The sequence below is a fragment of the Amblyraja radiata genome, chromosome 1 (genome assembly GCF_010909765.2).
Source record: "Amblyraja radiata isolate CabotCenter1 chromosome 1, sAmbRad1.1.pri, whole genome shotgun sequence".
NCBI classification, from domain to species: Eukaryota; Metazoa; Chordata; class Chondrichthyes; order Rajiformes; family Rajidae; genus Amblyraja; species Amblyraja radiata.
The window spans coordinates 152,266,711-152,291,306 of record NC_045956.1 but is presented as its reverse complement, the minus strand read 5'-3'; the positions used below and the strand labels follow the sequence as shown (position 1 = coordinate 152,291,306).

General features: G+C 43.2%; 1 protein-coding gene across 2 annotated transcripts in view; it reads left to right on the top strand.

Moving 5' to 3' along the window:
* Positions 1 to 23,576, top strand: part of malt1 (MALT1 paracaspase) — a 142,377-nt gene extending 118,801 nt beyond the window's left edge. For both annotated transcript variants that reach the window (XM_033032900.1, XM_033032891.1), the window contains 3 exons: positions 4,080 to 4,237; positions 7,987 to 8,112; positions 22,314 to 23,576. In XM_033032900.1, coding sequence (XP_032888791.1) covers positions 4,080 to 4,237; positions 7,987 to 8,112; positions 22,314 to 22,802 — 773 coding nt within the window. In that variant the 3' untranslated portion in view covers positions 22,803 to 23,576. The remainder of the gene's footprint in view (positions 1 to 4,079; positions 4,238 to 7,986; positions 8,113 to 22,313) is intronic.
* Positions 23,577 to 24,596: the final 1,020 nt, after the last annotated feature.

Sequence of the window (24,596 nt, the reverse complement as noted above, 5' to 3'; positions counted from 1 at the left end):
TAGGCTGCATCCCAGAGTACTTAAGGAAATAGCTCCAGAAATAGTGGATGCATTAGTAATAATCTTTCAAAACTCTTTAGATTCTGGAGTAGTTCCTGAGGATTGGCGGGTAGCAAACGTAACCCCACTTTTTAAGAAGGGAGGGAGAGAGAAAACGGGGGTTTACAGACCAGTTAGTCTAACATCGGTAGGGGGGAAACTGCTAGAGTCAGTTATTAAAGATGGGATAGCAGCACATTTGGAAAGTGGTGAAATCATTGGACAAAGTCAGCATGGATTTACAAAAGGTAAATCATGTCTGACGAATCTTATAGAATTTTTCGAGGATGTAACTAGTAGCGTGGATAGGGGAGAACCAGTGGATGTGGTGTATCTGGACTTCCAGAAGGCTTTCGACAAGGTCCCACATAAGAGATTAGCTTACAAACTTAAAGCACACGGCATTGGGGGTTCAGTATTGATGTGGATAGAGAACTGGCTGGCAAACAGGAAGCAAAGAGTAGGAGTAAACGGGTCCTTTTCACAATGGCAGGCAGTGACTAGTGGGGTACCGCAAGGCTCAGTGCTGGGACCCCAGCTATTTACAATATATATTAATGATCTGGATGATGGAATTGAAGGCAATATCTCCAAGTTTGCGGATGACACTAAGGTGGGGGGCAGTGTTAGCTGTGAGGAGGATGCTAGGAGACTGCAAGGTGACTTGGATAGGCTGGGTGAGTGGGCAAATGTTTGGCAGATGCAGTATAATGTGGATAAATGTGAGGTTATCCATTTTGGTGGCAAAAACAGGAAAGCAGACTATTATCTAAATGGTGGCCGACTAGGAAAAGGGGAGATGCAGCGAGACCTGGGTGTCATGGTACACCAGTCATTGAAAGTGGGCATGCAGGTGCAGCAGGCAGTGAAGAAAGCGAATGGTATGTTAGCTTTCATAGCAAAAGGATTTGAGTATAGGAGCAGGGAGGTTCTACTGCAGTTGTACAGGGTCTTGGTGAGACCACACCTGGAGTATTGCGTACAGTTTTGGTCTCCAAATCTGAGGAAGGACATTATTGCCATAGTGCAGAGAAGGTTCACCAGACTGATTCCTGGGATGTCAGGACTGTCTTATGAAGAAAGACTGGATAGACTTGGTTTATACTCTCTAGAATTTAGGAGATTGAGAGGGGATCTTATAGAAACTTACAAAATTCTTAAGGGGTTGGACAGGCTAGGTGCAGGAAGATTGCTCCCGATGTTGGGGAAGTCCAGGACAAGGGGTCACAGCTTAAGGATAAGGGGGAAATCCTTTAAAACCGAGATGAGAAGAACTTTTTTCACACAGAGAGTGGTGAATCTCTGGATCTCCCTGCCACAGAGGGTAGTCGAGGCCAGTTCATTGGCTATATTTAAGAGGGAGTTAGATGTGGCCCTTGTGGCTAAGGGGATCAGAGGGTATGGAGAGAAGGCAGGTACGGGATACTGAGTTGGATGATCAGCCATGATCATATTGAATGGTGGTGCAGGCTCGAAGGGATGTGTGAGTCAGTGCACGAACGTGATATAAAAGTCAAGTCAAGTCAATTTTATTTCTATAGCACAAAAAAAACAACTTGCGTTGAACAAAGTGCTTCACATTGGTGCAAGTACTAATGTGCTACAAACAGTGGTACATAGATCAACAACACATACATAGATACATACATACAGTGCTCCCTCAAGAGGACCTCAAGAAAGACTTGAGAGTAGAAATAAGTTTTAAGTCTAGACTTAATGGAGGGGGTAGTTCTGACGGGAAGGGGGATGTGGTTCCATAGTCTAAGAGCTGCAACCGCAAAAGCGCGGTCGCCCGTGAGCTTATGACTCGACCGCGAGATGGTCAGTAACCCCCAAGCCGGACGATCTGAGGGACCTGGAGGTGGTATGGTGGGTAAGCAGATTTTTGATGTAGGTGGGGGCAAGCCCGTTAAGGGCTTCGTATACATAAAGAAGGAGCTTGAAATTGATTCAGAACCGCACAGGGAGCCAGTGGAGAGGGGCCAGAATCGGGGTGATGTGGGTACCCGTTAGGAGTCTCGCTACGGCGTTTTGGACCAATTGCAGGCGGGACAGGGATGATTGGCTGATGCCGGTGTAAAGGGTGTTGCAGTAATCAAGGCGGGAGGAGATAAATGAGTGGATGATCTTTTCAAGGTCATTTTGACGTCAAGTTTGAGTAATGGGGTAAGGTTTCCAAGGCTGCCTGCTATCGTTTTGATTGAGTCCAAGGGGCCGAGTAGAATGACCTAAGACCTCTTGTTTAGTTGGAGGAAGTTTTGGGCCATCCAACACTTTATATCCTCGAGGCAGTGGATAAGGCAGTGGGAAAGATCAATTATAATTGTTTTAAATGGCAGAGAACGGATAAGGGACCAAATGGCCTTTTTATAATTTTAGTTTCTTATCATTTGTTCCTGTGTGCCCTGATTACTTTAAAAAATCTGTTCACATTGGTTTGCCTTGTCTCGCCTCACCTCACATCACCTCGCCTCACCTCATTGCTAAATTCAAGAAAGGCATACAGGGCACTGTAATTAATGCAAGCAAGTGTGATTAGTATACATAGGCAGGGGAAGAAATCCTGGGGGGTACAGGGGACACACGTCCCCCCCGTGTTTTGAGAGGTGGGGGACGATCCTCCACCCCTATGTTTTGTCATCCGGACTTTATCAGCCGCTTACTAAGGGCTGAATCGGTCCATTCGCGGGGCCTTTCAGCGCTCGTTGCGGCTTAAAATCATACTGCTGCATCGCGGCGATCAAGGCTTCCCAATGTTGAAGCCCCCACCGGCTGATGAAAGACCCCACGAATGGACCGATTGAAGCCCACGGCCGAAGCCTCACGTGTGTGCGCGCGTGCGTGTGTATGCGCATGCGCGCGCGGCCGCCAAGAAATTGTGTCCCCCGCATGTTTTGATAGTGATTTCCGTGCCTGTACATAGGCACAATGGACAGCATTGATATGGTGGGCCAAAGGGCCTGCTTCCATGCTCTACTACTGTCTATACCCTCTCTACAATGCTGCACCAATCTTCCCCTGTGCTTCAACTATAAAGGCTCTCATTAAAGCCTATCTCTGACTAAGCTTTTATATCACCTGTCCTACATTCTCCATGGATCTCCCATAAATATTTCAAGATGTTTTGTGACACTCTTATTGATGCCTTGGCATATCTAATGCCTCTCATTCTTCTAAACTCAAGGCATTTTAATTTGGGAAAATAATTAGTTTAGATTAAGTTAGACATGTTTTAATGGTATATAAAGTCATTATCTATTGAAACAAATTGCCAAAATCCTCAATGGGTAAGCAGTTTAGTTTAGAGATACAGTGCAGAAACAGGCCCTTCGGCTTGCCGTGTCCGTGGTGACCAGCGATCACACATACATTAACACTGTCTACACACTCGGTACAATATACAGGTGCCAATTAATCTACAAACCTGTACATTTTTAGACTGTGGGAAGAAACTGAGCACCCAGAGAAAACCCACGCGTTCACAGGGAGAACGTACAAACTGCGTACAGATAGCACTCATAGTCAGGATCTCGGGTCTTTGGTGGTGTAAGGCAGCATTCTACCACTGCACCACTTCTTCTTCTTGCGTATGGCGTGCACAGCCTAAGGTTGTAAGACAACTTGTTCTGTTTTTGTGCACGCCAGGTTGATTGCATTCGTCGAAACAGGGTGGACCACGTGAAGGTTGCAATCTCCCACGTCTCGCCATGTTGTTAGATCTTTTTAAAAGGAGACACAAAGCACGGCGTTAGTTTGCTGATATGATCACCAATAGATTTTGACACCGCCGTGAAATGTTATCTGTTTTTTTTAAAGGAGGGGAGGAATCTGTTTGAATTGGCCATACTATTTTTTTTTTCTCTCTCCCAGGAAATAACATGGGTTCAGAGTCCACAATTGGCATTATACTGTTGGTGTGCAGTAGATTTCCTGAGCCTGTTCATCTTTCTAACCTGTTTAACTTTCATATGTTCACGTGCTACAATCCCAGCTACATTTGGTGTGATTGCTCATTGTAATTGATATTTGTGTATTTTCAGAACTACCTGAAAGCATGTGGCTTGAGTTTGAATGCGGTGTCCAAATTCAACTTGGGTTTGCTGCTGAGTTCTCAAATGTCTTGATAATTTACACTCGAATTGTGAAGAAACCAAAGGATATTATGATGAGTAAGGCTTACGTCACGGATTTTCCACCGGTAAATCTTTCTTCCTTTCTCCTAAATTTCATGAATGTAATTTAAGCATTACATATGCCAAGAAATGTAATCATTTAATGCGGTATTGTTTCATATAACATCATGCAATTGAAAATCATATTATCCCAGAGTTAAAAGTGATAACAACATGGTTAAAACTGGTGGAGTGAGAATGGACTTTACCCTCTTTGGATCAAAGAAGGATAACTTGGATTATGTTTCCTACTGTGAGAAACTTTGAACTGTGCATGAGTAAAAGCTTTATCACCCCATGTGTACACATCACAAAAAAATGTTTAGTTTAGAGACACAGCATGGAAAAATGCCCTTTGGCCCACCTGGCGGCACAGTTGCGCAGCGGTAGAGTTGCTGCCTTATAGTTCCAGAGACCCGTGTTTGATCCTGTGCTGTCTGTATGGAGTTTGTACGTTCTCCCTGGGATCACAAGGACTATCTCCGAGTGCTCCGGTTTCCTCACACATTCCAGACTTACAGGTTTGTAGGTTAATTGGCTTCTGTAAATTGTCCCTATTGTATAGGATAGAACTAGTGTATGGGTGATTGCTGGTCGGTGCGGATTCCGTTTATATGTCCCTGTACGATTGAAGATCAATGAACCTTGGATGATGAGAGAAATTGAGGCTCTGGTCAGAAAGATGAATGAGGCATGGGTCTGCTATGAAAAGGATATAGGCAGCAGGGATCAAGGGATTGAGATGCAGAGAAGAGGGAAATCAGGAGGGCAAAAAGGAGCACCTGATAGCTCTGGCAGACGAGATTAAGGAAAATCCAAAGAAATGTTATGTATGCTAATGGAAAAAGGATAAGATACAGAGAGAATAGGGCCCCTCAGACACCAAGGTGGCCATCTTTGTGTGGAGCTGCAGGAGATGGTAAGCTGCTCAATGAATATTTCTTCTCTGCTCTTAATCAGAGAAAAGTACATGTACACTCGGGAACCTGGGAAAGTTAATGGCAATGTCTAGAGGACAGCAAAAATGTTGCTGGATTTATAAAATGCACAAGGTAGATCATTCTCCTGGGTTTAATCAAATGTATCCCAAGACATTAGGAAGCTAGAGAGGAAATTACAGGAGTTTGATTGCTGGATCCAGGATGGCTAGCTAACCAAAGGCAGAATTGGCTTAATTGTAGGAAAGAGAGTGGTGGTACAAGGTTGCTTTTTAGACTGGAGGCTGGGTGTGCCTCTGGTCAGCATGGGTCTGTTGCTATTGGTCATTCATATCAACAGTTTAAATGGGAATGTATAAAGCATTATGAGTACATTTGTACTAAACGAGGTGGTATCATAGTGAACATTGTTATCAAGATTTAGAGTTGAAATTATAGGAAATATGCCAGTTAGCCAGAAAGAGTAGAGAGAAGATTTACAAGGATGTTACCAGAACTTGAGGGCCTGAGTGATAGCGAAAGGTTGGGCAGACGAGGACATTATTCCTTGGTGCGTAGGAGACTGAGGACTGATCAGCTGCAGATGTATAAAATCACAAAGGCGAAAGGGTGAATGCGCATAGTCTCTCTTTCCCAAGGTAGAGGAATCAAGAGCTGGAGGTTATAGGTTGAAGGTGAGAGGGGAAAGATCTGATAGGAATATGAATTACATGATTGGGCGGTGACAGTGGCGCATCGGTAGAGTTACTGCCTTACAGCGAATGCAGTGCCAGAGACCCGGGTTCGATCCCGACTACTCCTTGCTGTCTGTACGGAGTTTGTACGTGCTCCCCGTGACCTGCATGGGTTTTCTCCGAGATCTTTGGTTTCCTCCCACACTCCAACGACGTACAGGTTTGCAGGTTAATTGGCTTGATGTATGAGTAAATTGTCCCTTGTGTGTGTAGGATAGTTTTGGTGTACGGGGTGATCGCTGGTCGGCGCGGACTCGGTGTGCCGAAGGGCCTGTTTCCGCACTGTATCTTTAAACTAAATTAAACAGTAAAGGGACGTCTTAGTTAAGAGATACAGTGCGGAATCATGCCCATCGCCATACCAAGTCCGCACCGACCAGCGATCCCTGCATATTAACACCATCCTACACGCACTGGGGACAATTTTTACATTTACCAAGCCAGTTAACCTACATACCTGCATGTCTTTGGAGTGTGAGAGGAAATCAAAGATCTGGGAAAAACCCCACGCGGTCACAGGGAGAACGTACAAACTCCCTACAGACAGCACCCATAGTCGGGGTCGAACTCGGGTCTCCGGCGCTGCAAGCGCTGTAAGGCAGCAACTCTACCACTGCACCAACGTGCCGCCCATTTTGCGGGCAGGATTTGGCAAAAAGCCACTTCAGTTCTGAATTTCCACAACGGCATCTGCTCATCTACCGGCCTTCCCATTTACTTGGCCATTAAAGAGACTAGAAGTTGGGAGAGCAGTAAAATGTATCAAATATAATAAAGATGGAATGAAAATAATAACTCTGAAAGAGATACAGGACCTCCTCTTTCATCTCTTTGCTTCAGATCATCAAAAGCCCCAACACCTTTTTTCACATGAATCAGTGGTTTACTTGTACTTCTTAACATAGCATAAGGCCTTTTATGTTATTGATGTGGCCTCCATCACCCTCAATGTAGATTGATTTGCCACAGTGCAGAATACCTCCATTCAGTGTGCGTGGTGCTGCAACAGTTAATACTGCCACCCTACAATTCCAGGGATCTGAGTCCGGGCACTGTCTGTGCAGAGTTTGAGCATTCTCAGCATTATCATACAATTTTTCTTTCGGTGCTCCAGTTACCTCTCGCTTCCCAACGTTGTATTGGCTACAGTAAAGTGCCCCTTATTATGGGGTAATTCCAGAAAGAATCAAAGGGAGTCGATGAGCAAATGTGATGGAGAACAAGTTACAGAGCTACAGCAAAATAAGGAGAGAGGCTATAAAGCCTATGGGATTGTTCTAGGATCCAGTATGGACCTATCGGGCTGAATGATCTTCTACCTTGTTACATGTAATAAGAAAGGAAAAAGTGATTCTGCAAATCCATTGCTTTCCACCTTAATTCTCATTGCATGAGCCACGCAATCCTCAGTTTATTATGCTATTTACAAAGCTCAATGTAATCTCAATGAACAACACATCAACTTACAAACACAATGTGAACTCGAATCATTTCAATTCATAAGCATTCCTGACATTTTAATTTCCATTTTCAGCAATACTACCAAACTGTTTTGATAAATTTGATAAATTGCACTGTCTTTACCTTCAGTCTCTTGTTGCCTCACAAATCTCGCCTTGTATTCCAGCCTCGCCAACCCTCTTTCTCTGAATTTTAATACCTGTATATCTCTGACCATTCTCAGTTCTGATATAAGATCATCAACCTTAAAAGCAAACTCTGTTCTTTGGCTGTCTTGCAGTTTGTAACTTTTGCTTATATTGAGGACTTTGGACAATTATTTAAATGTACTTTACACCTAAAAGAAAATGTAATTAATTGCTAGCAAATATATAAATCCACTATCACGTTTCAATGTTTGTTTGAAATCCCATTACACTCTAGAGAATGTAATCTTATTCTTTTATTTCTTTATTCTTTATTGCAAGCAGATAAAATAATAACTTTCATAAACTTCCCTGATTATCTTTGTTATTAAAAGTGGAAGTGAAACTGAGAAAGAAGAAGCATGTGAATTATAATTGACATTTCATGTCTGCGTGTTCAGCCAAGAAACACTGAATTTTTCAATGCATGATTTTTTGTTGTTATTGTTGACAACAGGACTTGGATATAGATCCTAAGAAGACAAACAAAGGAACTCCAGAAGAAACAGGCAGCTATCTACTCTCTAAGGACTTACCAGAGCAGTGTCTATACACTAGAATGAGTGCCTTGCAGAAACTAAAGGTAAAGGCTCCATATATTGATGCTAGTCAGAACAAAGTTCTCAATTTATGTCAGGATGGTAGATCACTGGGAATTGAAACCGTTGAAAGAGAAAAACGTCCACATTTCATCATTCTTCTGTTGTTCTGATGCACAGTTGATTATTTCTGAGCAATAATCAGTGTTGATCAGAAATTCGCTACATTAATATATGTTAGTTCAGTGTTGTTCAGAAATCAGCTGCATTAATATATTGACGAGCAATAATTTAGCTATTTTGTTTATCGAGTCATGGGGGGCATAGAAACATGCGTTTTAGCTCAGCAAGTCCATGCCCACCATCAGGGTATCTGTGTTTTCACTAATCCCACTCCATGTTATTCTCCTTGTATTCCCATCAATGCCCACCCCTCCCCAGATTCTACCACTCGCCCACACACAGGGCAATTCACAGTGGGGTCAATTAACCTGCCAACCCGCATGTTTTCAGAATATGGGAAGATACCAAAGCACCGCTGGAAGATCCATGTGGTCACCGGGTGAATATGAACACTCCCTTAGTCAGCATGAGAGGCTGGTATTAAAGCAGTGTCGCCAAGGCCATTTGACAGCATCACTGTGCCGATCACAAATTTAATTTTGCATTATTTATCTTTCCCACAAACCTGTGCGTCGACCATTCTAATTCTTTGCCTCTCAGTTATTCTCACTGTGGGGGGGGGGGAGTAGAATCTGTCATTCATAGAGTCAAAAAGGAAAACATTTTGCGGTGCTTTCCTTGTAGTATTTTTAGACTAAGTCCACACAATATTAATGAAAGACTTACTAGGTAGGTGACCATAATGTATTTAAACGATAGAATGGTATCATAACAGAGAGTGGTGAACCTCTGGAATTCTCTGCCACAGAAGGTAGTTGAGGCCAGTTCATTGGCTATATTTAAGAGGGAGTTAGATGTGGCCCTTGTGGCTAAAGGGATCAGGGGGTATGGAGAGAAGGCAGGTACAGGATACTGAGTTGGATGATCAGCCATGATCATATTACAACACAATTACAATACAATACAATACAATTCAATTTATTGAATGGCGGTGCAGGCTTGAAGGGCCGAATGGCCTACTCCTGCACCTATTTTCTATGTTTCTATGTCTAGAAGGCAGACTCTCATGCAGCACAGAAACAGGCCTCTAGGCTCACCGACTACTTTGACCATCGAGCAGTAATTGGCTCCATTCCTACAATAATTCCATTTTATTCTCCCGATGGTACAGTTGCCTGAGCCTATTTACCATTCAGTCTGAACAAATGCATTGACTGGCCTTTGGTCCACATCTGTCGATCACTGAGTTGAAATGTCAATTGATGCTACATCCTTCTTGGCCCAAGTTCCATATTTCCACTGCTAAAGACTTCTGCATGTGGAGTATCTAACCATTCCATTAAATCATTAATTTTGTGCAACAGAATAGGGCTGTGATTCAATTTCAGGTTTTCCCTGTGAATTTTCCAAGTTTCTGAGGTGTTCCTGCTGGGTTCTATTCTTCAAACAAAATGAAGCACATCCCTGACCCCCATGAGGAGGATGTTGCCGGGACATGAGGGCCTGAGCTATAGGGAGAGGTTGAGCAGGATAGCACTTTATTTCTTGGAGTGCGAGAGGCTGAGGAGTGATCTTATGGAGGTGTATAAGATCATGAAGGGGTTTCGGGTAAATGCCTTGTCTTTTACCTAGAGTAGGGAAATCAAGTACCAGAGGACGTAGGTTTAAAGTGTGAGGGGAAAGATTTAAAAAGAACCTGAGGGATAACTTTTTCTCACAAAGGGTGGTAAGTATGTGAAATGAGCTGCCAGAGGAGCTAGTTGAGGTAGGTCCTATAACAACATTAAAAAGACATTTGGACAGGTACATGGATAGGAATGGTTTAGAAGGATATGGGCCAAATGGAGGCAGGTGGGATTTGTCGATGGGACATCTTGGTCAGCATGGGCAAATGGACCAAAGGGAACATTTCCACGCTGTACGATTCTGCCTCTATTATAATTTAGTTTGGATTTTGGAGTAGAGACATACTTCCTATTCCCCTTAATACTCCTTCTGTACTCGTGTTACCTGGTGTACTGCTCCTGGCTGCATTTAAAATAAGTGTTTTGAACATAGAAAAACCTGAAATTAAAAGAGTGCAGAAATAATACTTTAAGGGCATGTCCCACTTGGGCGTCATTTGCGCGTCACGCAGGTGGCGCGCGAGGATTTTCAGAATCCCAAAATCCTGGGGCGCTGCGCGCTACCTCGCGTCACTGCCTATGCCACCACGTCTCACCACGTGCCATGCGCGCGTAATGCACGCCATGAGCACGTCACGACGCACGCGTCATGCGTCGTGACACGTAAATGATGACGCGCAAATAAAGCCCAAGTGGGACAGGCCCTTTACTCTTTGTTTAACAACATTGTTCTGTCCTTGTAAGTGTTTTGTTAACCACACATAAACAAAACCACAAGCTGACCTTTCCTTTAATAGATTCAGGGATCTCATACCATTGGAATGGGTGTAGCTGTGCATGTCACTCTGTCATCAATGCTTTCTCCCTGGTGATTTCTAAGGTTGCTGTTACTTATAAGAAACTTTTAACCTTTCCAGTATGTGGGTAGAGATCGCATTCATCCCTCATGTTTGCTGCTCTGATTATTTGTGGAAAATTGACTGGATTTGTCACATTTATATATTAGTACTTTCCAGAACAGCAGATGTCTCAAAACTCCTTAAAGACAAATAAGTAGCTTGTGAAGTGCAGTCATATTTTTTTAAATAAAATTCGAAACCAAGCCAATTGACATAGGGCAAGAAATAAAAAAGAACAATTGTCGGAAACACTTAGAATGTCAGGGAGGAAAACGAAACAAAGTTAACATATCAAATTGAAGACTTTTCGTCAAACCTGTTATTGTTTGAGATGTCTAACATTTTCAACTATTTCCAATTTATGTGTAGCAAGCTCCCATAATCACAATGAAAGAATAGCAGGTCATTTGTTTTAGACGAAGAAGGTTCAGGGTCAGTGGAATAAAGATACAGAAATGCTGTACTGAACTGATGGGAAGAACAAAATCTAATTTACCTACTCCATTCCCTTGCTTTCCCTGCATTTTCCTGTCATGGGCCAAACATCTGTCTCAAACTCAGGGGCACTTCAATCGAATATCAATTGTGGACATACATACCTTGCACACTCCACTAAAACTTCAATGGTTCTTTTATTGACACGAGCAAATGCACAGTGAAATTATTTTATTACATAGAAACATAGAAAATAGGTGCAGGAGGAGGCCATTCGGCCCTTCGAGCCAGCACCACCATTCGTTGTGATCATGGCTGATCGTCCCCTATCAATAACCCGTGCCTGCCATCTCCCCATATCCCTTGACTCCACTATCCCCTAGAGCTTTATCTAACTCTCTCTTAAATCCATCCAGTGATTTGGCCTCCACTGCCCTCTGTGGCAGGGAATTCCATAAATTCACAACTCTCTGGGTGAAAAAGGTTTTTCTCACCTCAGTCTTAAATTACCTCCCCATTATTCTAAGACTGTGACCCCTGGTTCTGGACAAGTTCAAGATTGGGAACATTTTTCCAGCATCTAGCTTGTCCAGTCCTTTTATAATTTTATATGTTTCTATAAGATCATAGAAACATAGAAAATAGGTGCAGGAGTAGGCCATTCGGCCCTTCGAGCCTGCACCGCCATTCAATATGATCATGGCTGATCATCCAACTCAGTATCCTGTACCTGCCTTCTCTCCATACCCGCTGATCCCTTTAGCCACAAGGGCCACATCTAACCCTCTTAAATATAGCCAATGAACTGGCCTCAACTACCTTCTGTGGCAGATAATAGTAAGATTAAACGAGAACTTACCAGTTTGAAGTTTGATCTGTATTTTATGAGGAGTTACGATGAGGGATTATGTGAAGAAGCCCGCCAGGACGCATGCGTGTCATTCTTCAAAGCAGTGGTGTGAAATCACAGATAACTGTAATGACTAAACATAGTAAGATTAGAGAAGAGATACCAGTTAAGTATATGATCAAGGGTGGGAGCGGAGGGCACGTAATCCCTCATCGTAACTCCTCATAAAATACAGATCAAACTTCAAACTGGTAAGTTCTCGTTTAATCTTACTATTTTACTTCGGAGTCACGTGAGTGACTACGTGAAGATTTTAAAGCTCTGTGATTTCATGCCGTGGAAACGAGTCCATGCATCACGTCTGCCTTGATGATTGTAGGAGGAATTGTGTTAACATAATTTGGACATGAATTTGACATTGAAATCATAAAATTTGTTAACACAAAATTATAACCCCTTTTTATGGGTTTAAATTAATTTACAGAACTTAAAATTGTTTCTGCAAACGTTCCAGGTTTCATTACTGGTTTGTTGTAAAATATTTCAAATGTTTTTTCCCCAGACCATCCTGCTGCCTTGAGGATTTGGTCCATTGGTACATCCAACTGTATCGCTGCCGATGTAGCTGCAGCCCTGGTGGAATGAGATTTTAAAATATTAGTATCCACCCCAGACTGTGTTAGCACCTGTTTCAGCCATCTTGAGATGGTCTGGACCGTCACTCTTTTGTGTGGTTGCTTGTGGCTGACCAAAAGTGCCTTCTCATTGCCTCTTAGGATTTTCGTTGTCTCCATGTATAACGACAGATGTCTTATTATACAGAGACGGTCATCTGTTGGGTATGACCTAAATTGTATATTGAGGCCTGCTGATCCCTGTCTGTTCTGCTTTACTAACTCATAGATATGAAACGTAATATTTTCTGTTGAGGAAGTCATGTTGTCCAGTCTTAGTTTATGCAGTGACTGTACCCTCTGTGCATTGACCAATGCCATTAGCATGACTGTTTTTAATGTCAGTCTGTGTAGGGACAGAGCTGTTGCTGGAGACCAATTCCTGAGCATCTTCAGGACAATACTTACATCCCATATTTGGGAGTACCTGGTTCTTGGGGGATTAGTATTAAAAATTCCCCTCATAAGTTTTGTTACCAGTGGGTGAGTCCCAACAGAGTAACGCTCTGTCCCCTGCCATAGGTAAGTCGATAGGGCACTTCTGGCGCAGTTGATGGCACTGTAACTGAGCCCCTCATCATAGTGGAGGCCTGCCAGATATTCCAGAACAGACGGGATGTTCATGTTTCTGTAGGTGATGTTGTTTTTATGGCAGTACATCTCCCACTTCCTGATATAGACCAGATACTGTTTTTTGGTTGACTGTCTTTGGGCCGCCGAGATCATGTTCACTGTTCGGTCCGTCAGTCCCAGTTGTAGTAGAGGTGTTTTTAAACTCTACAAATTAATAAGTTCAAATGTTTATGGCATGGGTGGCTATCCCTTGTTACGGGATGTAGCAATAAATCTGGTCTATGTGGGATGGTGATACATTGTTCTAATTCCATGTTTAATACCACTGGGAACCATGGTTGAGTAGGCCAATCGGGTACTACCAAAATACCAGACGCAGAGTCTTGTTGTATTTTCCTTAATACCCGACTGATGAGGCAGAAAGGAGGGCATGCGTAAATAAACAATTTCCCCCCAATGCAGAGAAAATGCATCTGTCGCCGCTGCCCCAGGGTCTGGTTCCCATGAAACATAATTTGATAACTGGTGGTTAAGTCTGGATGCGAATAGATCGATATCTGGTGTTCCATATTTTGCTGTAATATCAGCAAATACTTTTTTATTCAACATCCATTCGGTGTTTTCATTAAATTTGCGTGACCTGGTGTCTGCCACTAAATTTAGTCTTCCTGGTAGGTAAGTGGCTGATATCCAAATATCTCTCTGGATACACCATTGCCAAATTGTATTAGCCAGATTGTCACATGATGTCGATTTGTTTCCACCCATGTGGTTAATGTATGCTACCACGGTGGTATTGTCTATCTGTAGTCTAACATGCTGGTGATATGACCCAGTACAATATGACTTTAGGCCATGGAATGCACCCAACATTTCCAGGTAGTTTATGCCCAGTGTGAGTAATAATGATGCCTCCTGAGCAGTCCATCTACCTCCACAGCTGGTGATGGTATTGGTGGCTCCCCACCCAAGTGCACTGGCATCAGTTTGTAGTACCATAGAAGGGTTACTGACAATGATTGGATTGGAACAAAGCCAGATCTATCCACCATTTTAGTTCCATTTTAGCTTTGATTGGTAGTTTCATAGGTCTGTCAAAGTGACCTGCATTAATTTTGAGTGCTTGTATTTTTGCTCTCTGTAAGTTTTGGTAATGTAGAGGTCCAAATTGTGTGGCTGGAAAGGCAGCCACCATTTTGCCAATTACTTTTGCTACCAATCTGATGGATGGTTTGCTGATGTCAATGAGGTTATTGGAAGCCTCTATTAAATCTCTAGCCTTTCCCTTAGGCAGAGTCACCGACATGTGAACTGAGTCAATGGTGAACCCCAAATAGTCCATAGTAGTGGAAGGCATTAGTTTAGATTTAACTGGATGGATAATAAATCCCAGTTTTTCAAATAACTGTTTTGTGGCTGTTACAGTTTGTTTGGCCAATTCCAAAGTTTTGCCCACAATGAGTATGTCATCTAAATATGCCATGACCATGTGTTTACATTTCCGTAGAAACGCTAGGGCTGGTTTCAAAATTTTTGTGAACAGCCTGGGGGCTGATGATAATCCATTTGGCAGTGCTTTATACTGCCAGTGTTGTCCCATCCAGTTGAATTTTAAGTAACATCTGTGGTCACCTCGTATAGGCACTGAATAGTAAGCATCTTTTAAATCGATGCTGGCCATGAAGTAACCTTTGGAAATTAATTGTTTAGCAGTAACAAAGGTTTCCATTTTGAAGTGAATACATTTGTACAATATATTCAATTTTGTCAGATCTATGATGATGCGACAACCACCATCTTTTTTGTTTTTGGTAAATATATTGGACACGAATTCTAATGGTTCGTGTTGAGTTTTCTCAATTACACCTTTTACGTAAAGCCGCTCCAGTTCAGCTTGCGCTTTTGATTTTTCTTTATCAGAAAGCACGAACATTCGGTTCGGTATATGTTGAACTGGAGGGCTGTACTTGTGTATAAACTCTATTGTATATCCCTGGATATTGCTTAAGATGTATGTATCGGTTGTTAACATGCTCCATGCATTCAGAAAAGAGTGTAATCTCCCCCCAACCTCCATGCTCCCTGTATTTTGTAGGGAACCAGACCCACCTACCTCCATAGTTACCAGTGGCAGGTTTACTTCTTTTTTTATAGGTTCTTCGCTGCTGTTGTTGCGCTGGTGTCTGGATTTTCGGTTTGGTTGGCGTTGGATGTCCCCGCATCTTCCAAGAAGGCCGGCTTGGGCCATGGCCTAAAAAGACTCATGTTTTGAGTACCGGGCCTTCGAGCTTTCACCAGTTCTGCTGGTGGGTGCGTAGGGGTGCTGTCTTTGGCTGTAGTGGGTTTTTGTTGGAGTCCCTTCTATTAGTCCCAGGATTTTTGCTTCCTCATCGAGCTCCTTGACTTGCTTCGATAGGTTGCCTCCAAACAATAGTATTGGTGGTTTTGTGGTCCCAGGTTTGCACAGTCCCTGCACCCCTTGCACACTTGTCTTTCCTTCTGCGGACCCCTCTTCCAGGTCAGCCCAGAACTGACCCGCAATGCTCCCCTCTGATGAGGTAGAAGCACTGTGCAGCCCTTCAAGAGGTACTGCTGTGGGTTTATCATAGGGCCCCACAGTGACCCGACTCCATCTCCTAGTGTCACGTTCTGTCACGTTGGAGCAAATGCTCCACACACCGCTCCATCCGGCTCAAGCACTCTCGGTCGCTGGCCGCCCGCGGTTGTTCAAAGTCGGACTCCTCTGAGTCCACGACCTTGTTTGTTTTGTGTCTAGCCTTACCGCCCGGCCGCGTGGATCTGGCCGGTGCGGAGGCGACATCGGGCACAGCTGATCCCACTATTGGTGATCCGAGTGCCGCTGGCTGCTGCTAGCCCACCAGCTTTGTCGCAGCCCGTTGGTTTCTCCACCTGTAATCAGCATGGGAAAACACAAAAAGACCGCAGCTCTTACCTGCAGGTCCTGGGTTTAAATTGTCGCTACGGGGGAACGTCGTTCCACCCCGCCTCCTGCCGTTTTCGACTTGTCAAAAGTCGACGGCCCCATTCTGAATAGTCTCCCGCCCGGCCGTGGTGTTCTGGCCGGCGCGGGACCAAAAGTCGGCACAGCTGATCCCTTACGGGGCTTGTGCCTTCAGCTGCTGCTGGCTCCCGCAACTTTGCGGTCCTCCCCAGCCAGCTTCACTCGCAGCACTTGTGGACACTATTTTGTCCAGCTTCCCCCCCTGTATAAAAACAGCGTGGGGACAAAAACTACCGCAGAGTAAATCACTTACCTGCAGGTCGCGGTTTCAAACTTACCGCTGCGGGGGAACGCTCCACCCCGCCTGTCGTTTCGCAAGCGTGAAAGCGATATGACACGCATGCGTCCTGGCGGGCTTCTTCACGTAGTCACTCACGTGACTCCGAAGTAAAATTCCAGGGATTTACCACTCTCTGTGTGAAAAATGTTTTTCTCATCTCGGTCCTAAAAGATTTCCCCCTTATCCTTAAACTGTGACCCCTTGTTCTGGACTTCCCCAACATCGGGAACAATCTTCCTGCATCTAGCCTGTACAACGCCTTAAGAATTTTGTAAGTTTCTATAAGATCCCCCCTCAATCTTCTAAATTCTAGCGAGTACAAGCTGAGTCTATCCAGTCTTTCTTCATATGAAAGTCCTGACATCCCTGGAATCAGTCTGGTGAACCTTCTCTGTACTCCTTCTATGGCAAGAATGTCCTTCCTCGGATTTGGAGACCAAAACTGTACGCAATACTCCAGGTGTGTTCTCACCAAGACCCTGTACAACTGCAGTAGAACCTCCCTGCTCCTATACTCAAATCCTTTTGCTATGAATGCTAACATACCATTCGCTTTCTTCACTGCCTGCTGCACCTGCATGCCTACTTTCAATGACTGGTGTACCATGACACCCAGGTCTCGTTGCATCTCCCCTTTTCCTAATCGGCCACCATTTAGATAATAGTCTACTTTCCTGTTTTTTCCACCAAAGTGGATAACCTCATATTTATCTACATTATACTGCATCTGCCATGCATTTGCCCACTCACCCAGCCTATCCAAGTCATCGTGCAGCCTCCTAGCATCCTCCTCACAGCTAACACTGCCCCCCAGCTTCGTGTCATCCGCAAACTTGGAGATGTTGCATTCAATTCCCTCGTCCAAATCATTAATATATATTGTAAATAGCTGGGGTCCCAGCACTGAGCCTTGCGGTACCCCATTAGTCACTGCCTGCCATTCTGAAAAGGACCCGTTTACTCCTTCTCTTTGCTTCCTGTTTGCCAGCCAGTTCTCAATACTGAACCCCCAATACCGTGTGCTTTAAGTTTGTATACTAATCTCTTATGTGGGACCTTGTCGAAAGCCTTCTGAAAGTCGAGATATAACACATCCACTGGTTCTCCCTTATCCACTCTACTAGTTACATCCTCGAAAAATTCTATAAGATTCGTCAGACATAATTTACCTTTTGTAAATCCATGCTGACTTTGTCCAATGATTTCACCACTTTCCAAATGTGCAGCTATCCCATCTTTAATAACTGACTCTAGCAGTTCCCCCACTACCGATGTTAAACTAAATGGTCTGTAATTTCCTGTTTTCTCTCTCCCTCCCTTTTTAAAAAGTGGGGTTACATTAGTTACCCTCCAATCCTCAGGAACTACTCCAGAATCTGAAGAGTTTTGAAAAATTATCACTAATGCATCCACTATTTCTGGAGCTACTTCCTTAAGTACTCTGGGATGCAGCCTATCTGGCCCTGGGGATTTATCGGCCTTTAATCCATTCAATTTACCTAACACCACTTTCCAGCTAACCTGGATTTCACTCAGTTCCTCCATCTCATTTGACCCGCGGCCCCCTGCTATTTCCGGCAGATTATTTATGTCTTCCTTAGTGAAGACGGAACCAAAGTAGTTATTCAATTGGTCTGCATGTCCTTGTTCCTCATGATCAATTCACCTGTTTCTGACTGCAAGGGACCTACATTTGTTTTAACTAATCTTTTTCTCTTCACATATCTATAAAAACTTTTGCAGTCAGTTTTTATGTTCCCTGCCAGTTTTCTTTCATAATCTATTTTCCCTTTCCTAATTAAGCCCTTTGTCCTCCCTTACTGGACTCTGAATTGCTCCCAGTCCTCTGGTACGCTGCTTTTTCTGGATAATTTGTACGCGTCATCTTTTGTTTTGATAATATCCCTGATTTCCCTTGTTATCCACTGATGCACTACCTTCCCTGATTATTCGTTTGCCAAACTGGGATGAACAATTGTTGTAGTTCATCCATGCAGTCTTTAAATGCCTTCCATTGCATATCCACCCTCAACCCTTTAAGAATCAATTGCCAGTCAATCTTGGCCAATTCACGTCTCATACCCTCAAAGTTACCCCCTCATCCTTCTAAACTCCAGTGAATACAAGCAATTACATACAGTCTAGTACAGTATTCCCATACTTAAGCACACCTTCCATTAGTAAGTGTACAGAAATAGTCTCTGCAAAAGGAGGCATGTTGTGGTGCAATTTATGTTCAAGTTCGGATTTATTGCCACATGCACCAATTAAGGTACAGTGGAATTTGATTTACCATGCAGCCATACAATCAAAAAGAGCACAATACACAATAAAATATAACATGATCATCCACCACAGTGGAACCAACATTCTTCAATAATGTTTAGTCAGTTCTCCTCCATTCTTCATCCGTGGTCGGGGCCATGAACCCTCCGTTGTCGCTGCTACGGATGGCCCGAAGTACAGGCCCTCTCGTCGGGATGATCGAAACTCCGGCGTCGGAACGGACGGACACTCCGCGGCTTGGAGGTCCCGAATCGGCCACTTCCTACCCGAGAGTGTGGCTTCAGGATGTTATAGGCCGCAGGCCGGCGGTCGGAGCTCTTCTAGATGGCGCTCTAGTTCTTGTGAGCAGCACCCAATCCAGGGCAGCCCCAGGCTGCTGCGGGCCGGCCTCCAGCCATCGCCTTCCTTGAACGCGAAGTCCCTCTCATCGCCAGTCCACCTTCATGCCTCGGGGGCACCTCCTGCAGTCTCCATATGACCGGATAATTTATCCTTTGGTTGCATGTAGGTTGGTAGGTTAATTGGCCTCTGTAAATTGCTCCCAGTGTTGGTGGGTGGGAAGGGGATCAGAGTGCAGTTGATGGGCATGTGAAGGCAAGTATATTTTGGGGATGTGAGAGACGGCACTGGCTTTGAGGCATTGGCTCTATTCCATGAGCTGGCATAGTGTTGATGGGCCAAATGGCAGCCTTCAATGTTGGAAGAAAATATAACATGAATCCCACAAATGGAAGAGAAGATGTTAGTTATTCCCACATGAAAGCAGCTGCCCAGAATTGCGAGGTGATAAAAGTATCCACTGGAGGTCATGGTAGGTGCGTAATGTCATTACAGTGATTGTATTTCAGGCATCTCGGGGTGGAAGATTGCTACCTTCACGTGGTCCGCCCTGCTTCGATGAATGCAACAACTCAGCGTGCACAATCAAATGAGATCAAATAGAACAAGTTGTCCTACAACTTTAGGCTGTGCACACCATACGCAAGATGAAGAAGAAGAAGGCATCTCGTGGCTCTTTTTTTTCCTCTTTGAGGAATAAAAAACGTCTTCTCTCCCATTTGTGAGATTCATGTTATATTTTCTTCCAACATTGAAGACCCATCAACTCTTTCACCCCTTTGAAGTTATTGGAAATAAAAACATGAGGATACAAGTAAAATGGGCAGCCAAATCTCAATCATTTAATTTACAACACTGGCACATTCAGTTGATTCTCTCTGAGACTAAATTTCACTCTTTATATCAGAATTCAAAACATCAGTTTTCCTGTCAGCAATGTTGTCAATTGAGTTGTGACAATGACAAGAGCCATCTCTTATAGATTGAAAAACGTGGCACAAGATCCTAATGAGCATACTGTTGCGTTACATCACAGCTTAGTCTGGGAACAGCTCTGTCCAAGACCCCAAGAAATAGCAGAAAGTTTTAGAAGTAACCCAGTCCATCACACAGACCAGGGGTCCCCCCATTGACTGTATCCACACTTCATGCTACCTCGGCAAAGCAGCCAACATAATCAAGGATTTATCCCACCCCAGTCATTCCTCCTCCTCCCATCTGGCAGAACGTACAGAAGCTTAAACGCGTACCATCAAACTCGGGAACAGCTCCCCTTTGTTACCTGGCTTCTGAGTGCTACTTGCATAAACTTGGAAGATTCAACTCTACCCCTATTGTGGATATTGAACTGTCTATGAAACTGATGTGCTACAATGTTGAGAACTCTATCTACCCCTTTGATCATCGGATCATTTTCACTGTACCTTGGTACAGTGAGAAGCCTAAACATAATTCATAGTGTGATAATGTATTCAGACTGATATTTTCAGGGGGCTTGCTGGTTGCATACATCAGCTGGTAACATCATAGAAATAAATGACATTTCAGCCAGTCTTTTGCCATGGCGGCAGGATGGTGTAGCGTCAGCGACATGGGTTTGATCCTGACCACGGGTGTTGTCTGTACGGATTTTGTGCATTCTCCCTGTGACCACATGGGTTTTCCCCAGGTGCTCTGGTTTCCTCCCACACGCCAAAGACACACAGGTTTTTAGGTTAATTGGCTTTGGTAAAGATTGTAAATTGTCCCTAGTGTGAAGGATAGTGCTAGTGTACGGGGATTGCTGGTCGTCGCGGAAATGATGGGATGAAGGGCCTGTTTTCACACTGTCTCTAAACTTTTGCAAACTTAGGGCCTTTTTCCTATGCCTAGCTGTCCTTTTTTTCTGTTGAGCAGCTGCCAGATTATGTATGTTCTTGTAGCAATGTGACAAAATGTTGAGATTTTAAAAATCAAGTCTGCAATTTATCTCATCAGATAAAGCATAAAAAGAAGTTTAATTTGAAACCTAATTCACTTTCATATCTTCAGTATTAAAAAAGTTATGGCAATTTTCATACTTGGAAATTAGCATCTTGTTCCCTATTGCTTTTCTATTGACTTCTCAAATCTGTGACCGAGGACAGTCAAAAGCCCATAACTTTCTTTAAAATTAAGAGAACTGAATGAAATTTTCAATTATTGTAGATTGAAGCATTCTGAAACAAATATGAAACAATCTTATTTGGATGACCTGAAATTAAAGCATATAATTAGTTAGTTACCTAATTGCAGCTAATTACAAAATTCAATTACTGGATCTAAACATCTATCCATTTCTTAAGAAAAGGTCAACATTTTTAAATAGCCTAAGTGTCCAAATAACATTCACACAAGAATTCACAATATAACATGATTTTTAAATCTCATTGTCATGAATTTATAGGCCAAATGGAAGGAATTTAATGTTTAATTCCCGTAAATTAATGAACATTTAAATCACCTTGCAAGTGGGTTTTTGTGGAACGCGATCGATAGGAACGTTGCGGTTGCGGTGAATTTAACCCCCATATCGGCAGGAAAAACACTGCCGGTTCGTATGGGGCCAAAATTGCATTTTCGCCAATTAAATTTGGATTAAAGTCATCCTAAGAAGCAATTTTATATGTAAAATAGACGACTTACCTTATGTTTTGTCCCCTACTTGAGATCCATCCCGTTGTAGGCGTTGAAGGCATTAGTAGCTTTTTATTTTACTCCAGCGATTAAATTGTCCAGCGTTTTTTTTTTGTTTTTTTTTAAACTTCCGAGAATGGAATTCCGGTCGATTGTTCTGCATCAACTCGCAGCCCGAGGAAGTTCGCCTCCGACAGGCAGGAGCAAACGGCATTTTAATTCTCCCCCCCCCCTTCAAAGGCGCCAGTGGCAGAACTGCAGCGCCGCTGAAGGTAAGTTTTGTAACATCGCTAGTTCTTGTGTACAGAATGTACACCCTTGGGAAAACCAGTGTACTGATTTTCTATTTCAGATTTCATGATTATTTTTGCTTGGGCTATTAATTTCTGAATGCTGTAACTTTGTAACCTGGTTTAGATATTCCGTTTCCTGATGTGAAATGAGGGAGAGAATGACAACTCCATTGTTTGTTTTCCTGCTGTAGGAGCGGCTGATGTTCACAATCTGCCTTCACTACCAGTACCATGGACTCGATGAGCCTGTGGAAGAAGTCAAGGAAGTGGATGTGGGCAAACCACTCATCGCAAAGCTGGACATCCACCGTGTCTTCAGGAGGAATAGCTGCATCGTGACTTGTCCCATGCCTCACAGCCCAGTCCACAGCCCTTCCCACAGTCCAGTTCACAGCCCAGTTTTTTGTCCAGAATCTGAGCATTACCACCACCACAGCCAATGTTTTCAAAATAACTCTCAATTCGGGGTTTACAACCCAAATTCAGCCATGATGGGTGCCATGGGTTGCACTGTTGGTTTTGATAGCTCTACTTATGCCGAGTTTGCACACATAGCAGGGGAGGGTGAGTGCAGGAGTAGCCACACAAGAGAAATCAATGTCCCTGTTGAGAGCGATATCAATGATTTGCAGTCTGATTTCTCCAACAGCCTACAGTTTACTGATTGGCAACGCAAATAATCCTTCTGATTATACTGTGGAAGATTTAACACAAGATCAAGGTTGGATCCTTCTTGGAGAAACGAGATGTAGAAAACATGCATATTAAAGATGATTGGAATTTCCAATGATTGTACTGCTTTAAAACTGGCCACAAAGAATGCCAAGCATCTGAAGTTGCTTCAATCACAGAGGAGAGCTTTTAAAGGACAACGGTTGAATAAACTAGCACCGTAGGTTTGTAATTAATCTAGAATGGACCTCTGAATAAAACAAATGGACCAACATTTCCCATTCCCCATGTTAAGTATAATATAAACCTGTTTAATTTAAATTGGTAATATTGCTTCAGATTTTGACAGTGTTGCACAATGTTTCATTCTTGTATTTCTATTTCTAACCACATGTATTCTTGTGACCAATTAATGACAAAGAGCTGATTTTCATTTGAGCAACTGTACATTCCTATCTCATTACTATCACTGCGCCTGTGGGGGTGTGGACTGCTCAGGCTGGATTTGAAATCAGTGGTGAAGTAGGAAGACGGCAAGCTGGAACGTCACGCTCCCCAAACTTGAACCAACATTTAACCAATGTTTTGTTTCTATTTCTCAGTATTGTAAATAAACCTAAAACCATATCTGTCAAAGAGAGTGTACAGTTGGATGGAGGTATGCTTAGGATGAACATATACTCACGTCAAATGTCATTACTCCAGTAGTTGTATCTTGTCCACTGTTTGACCAAAATGTAAAACTCAGGAAATCCAATAAATATTACACTTTTTCCAGTGGCTTTTCCTGACTGACTCTGGATGCTTTAACAAACAATATTCAAGTTGGGGAGAAGTCATCTCACTGACACAGCTCTCACAAGTGACGGTCTGAAAGCAAACAATTATGGATGGCTCAGTGGTTCAACTGGTAGAGCTATTGCCACACTGTGCCAGAGACCTGGGTTCGATTCTGACCTTGACTACTGCCTATGTTGAGTTTGCAAGTTAATAATAATAATACACGTTATTGTCATCGTAAATACATACAACAAAATTTCAGGCGCATGGCCCGAGTGGAGCTCCAACGTGTCAGATAAATAATAACGAATAACAAAAACGGCAAGAAAACGTCATCAGTTCTCTCTATAATTGCATGCATTTCCTCCTGGTGCTGCTGTTTCCTCCCATATCAAGTCAAGTCAAGTTTATTTGTCACATACGCACACGAGATGTGCAGTGAAATGAAAAGCAACAATGCTTGTGGATTGTGGACAAAACTCTGATTATTAATAACCACTTTCTGTTATTTGAACTTTACCAGTTTATTTATTCATGTGTGTATATATTTATATCATGGTATATGGACACATTTATCTGTTTTGTAGTAAATGCCTACTATTTTCTGTGTGCTTAAGCAAAGCAAGAATTTCATTGTCCTATACAGGGACACATGACAATAAACTCACTGGAACTTGAACTTGAACAACAGCAAATTTAAAAAGACACAACACAACAGTAAATTGGTACAGTAAGTTAGTCCCTGGTGAGATAAGAGTCCTTCTCATCCTCTCTGTTTTCACAGCATGACAGCAGAGGCGTTTGCCTGACCGTAGCAGCTGGAACAGTCTGTTGCTGGGGTGGAAGGGGTCCCCCATAATGTTGCTGGCTCTGGATCTGCACCTTCTGATGTATAGTTCCTGCAGGGGGGCGAGTGTAGTTCCCATAGTGCGTTCGGCCAAACGCACTAGTCTTTGCAGAGCCTTCTTGTCCTGGGCAGAGCAGATCTCAAACCAGATTGTGATGTTTCCGGACAAGATGCT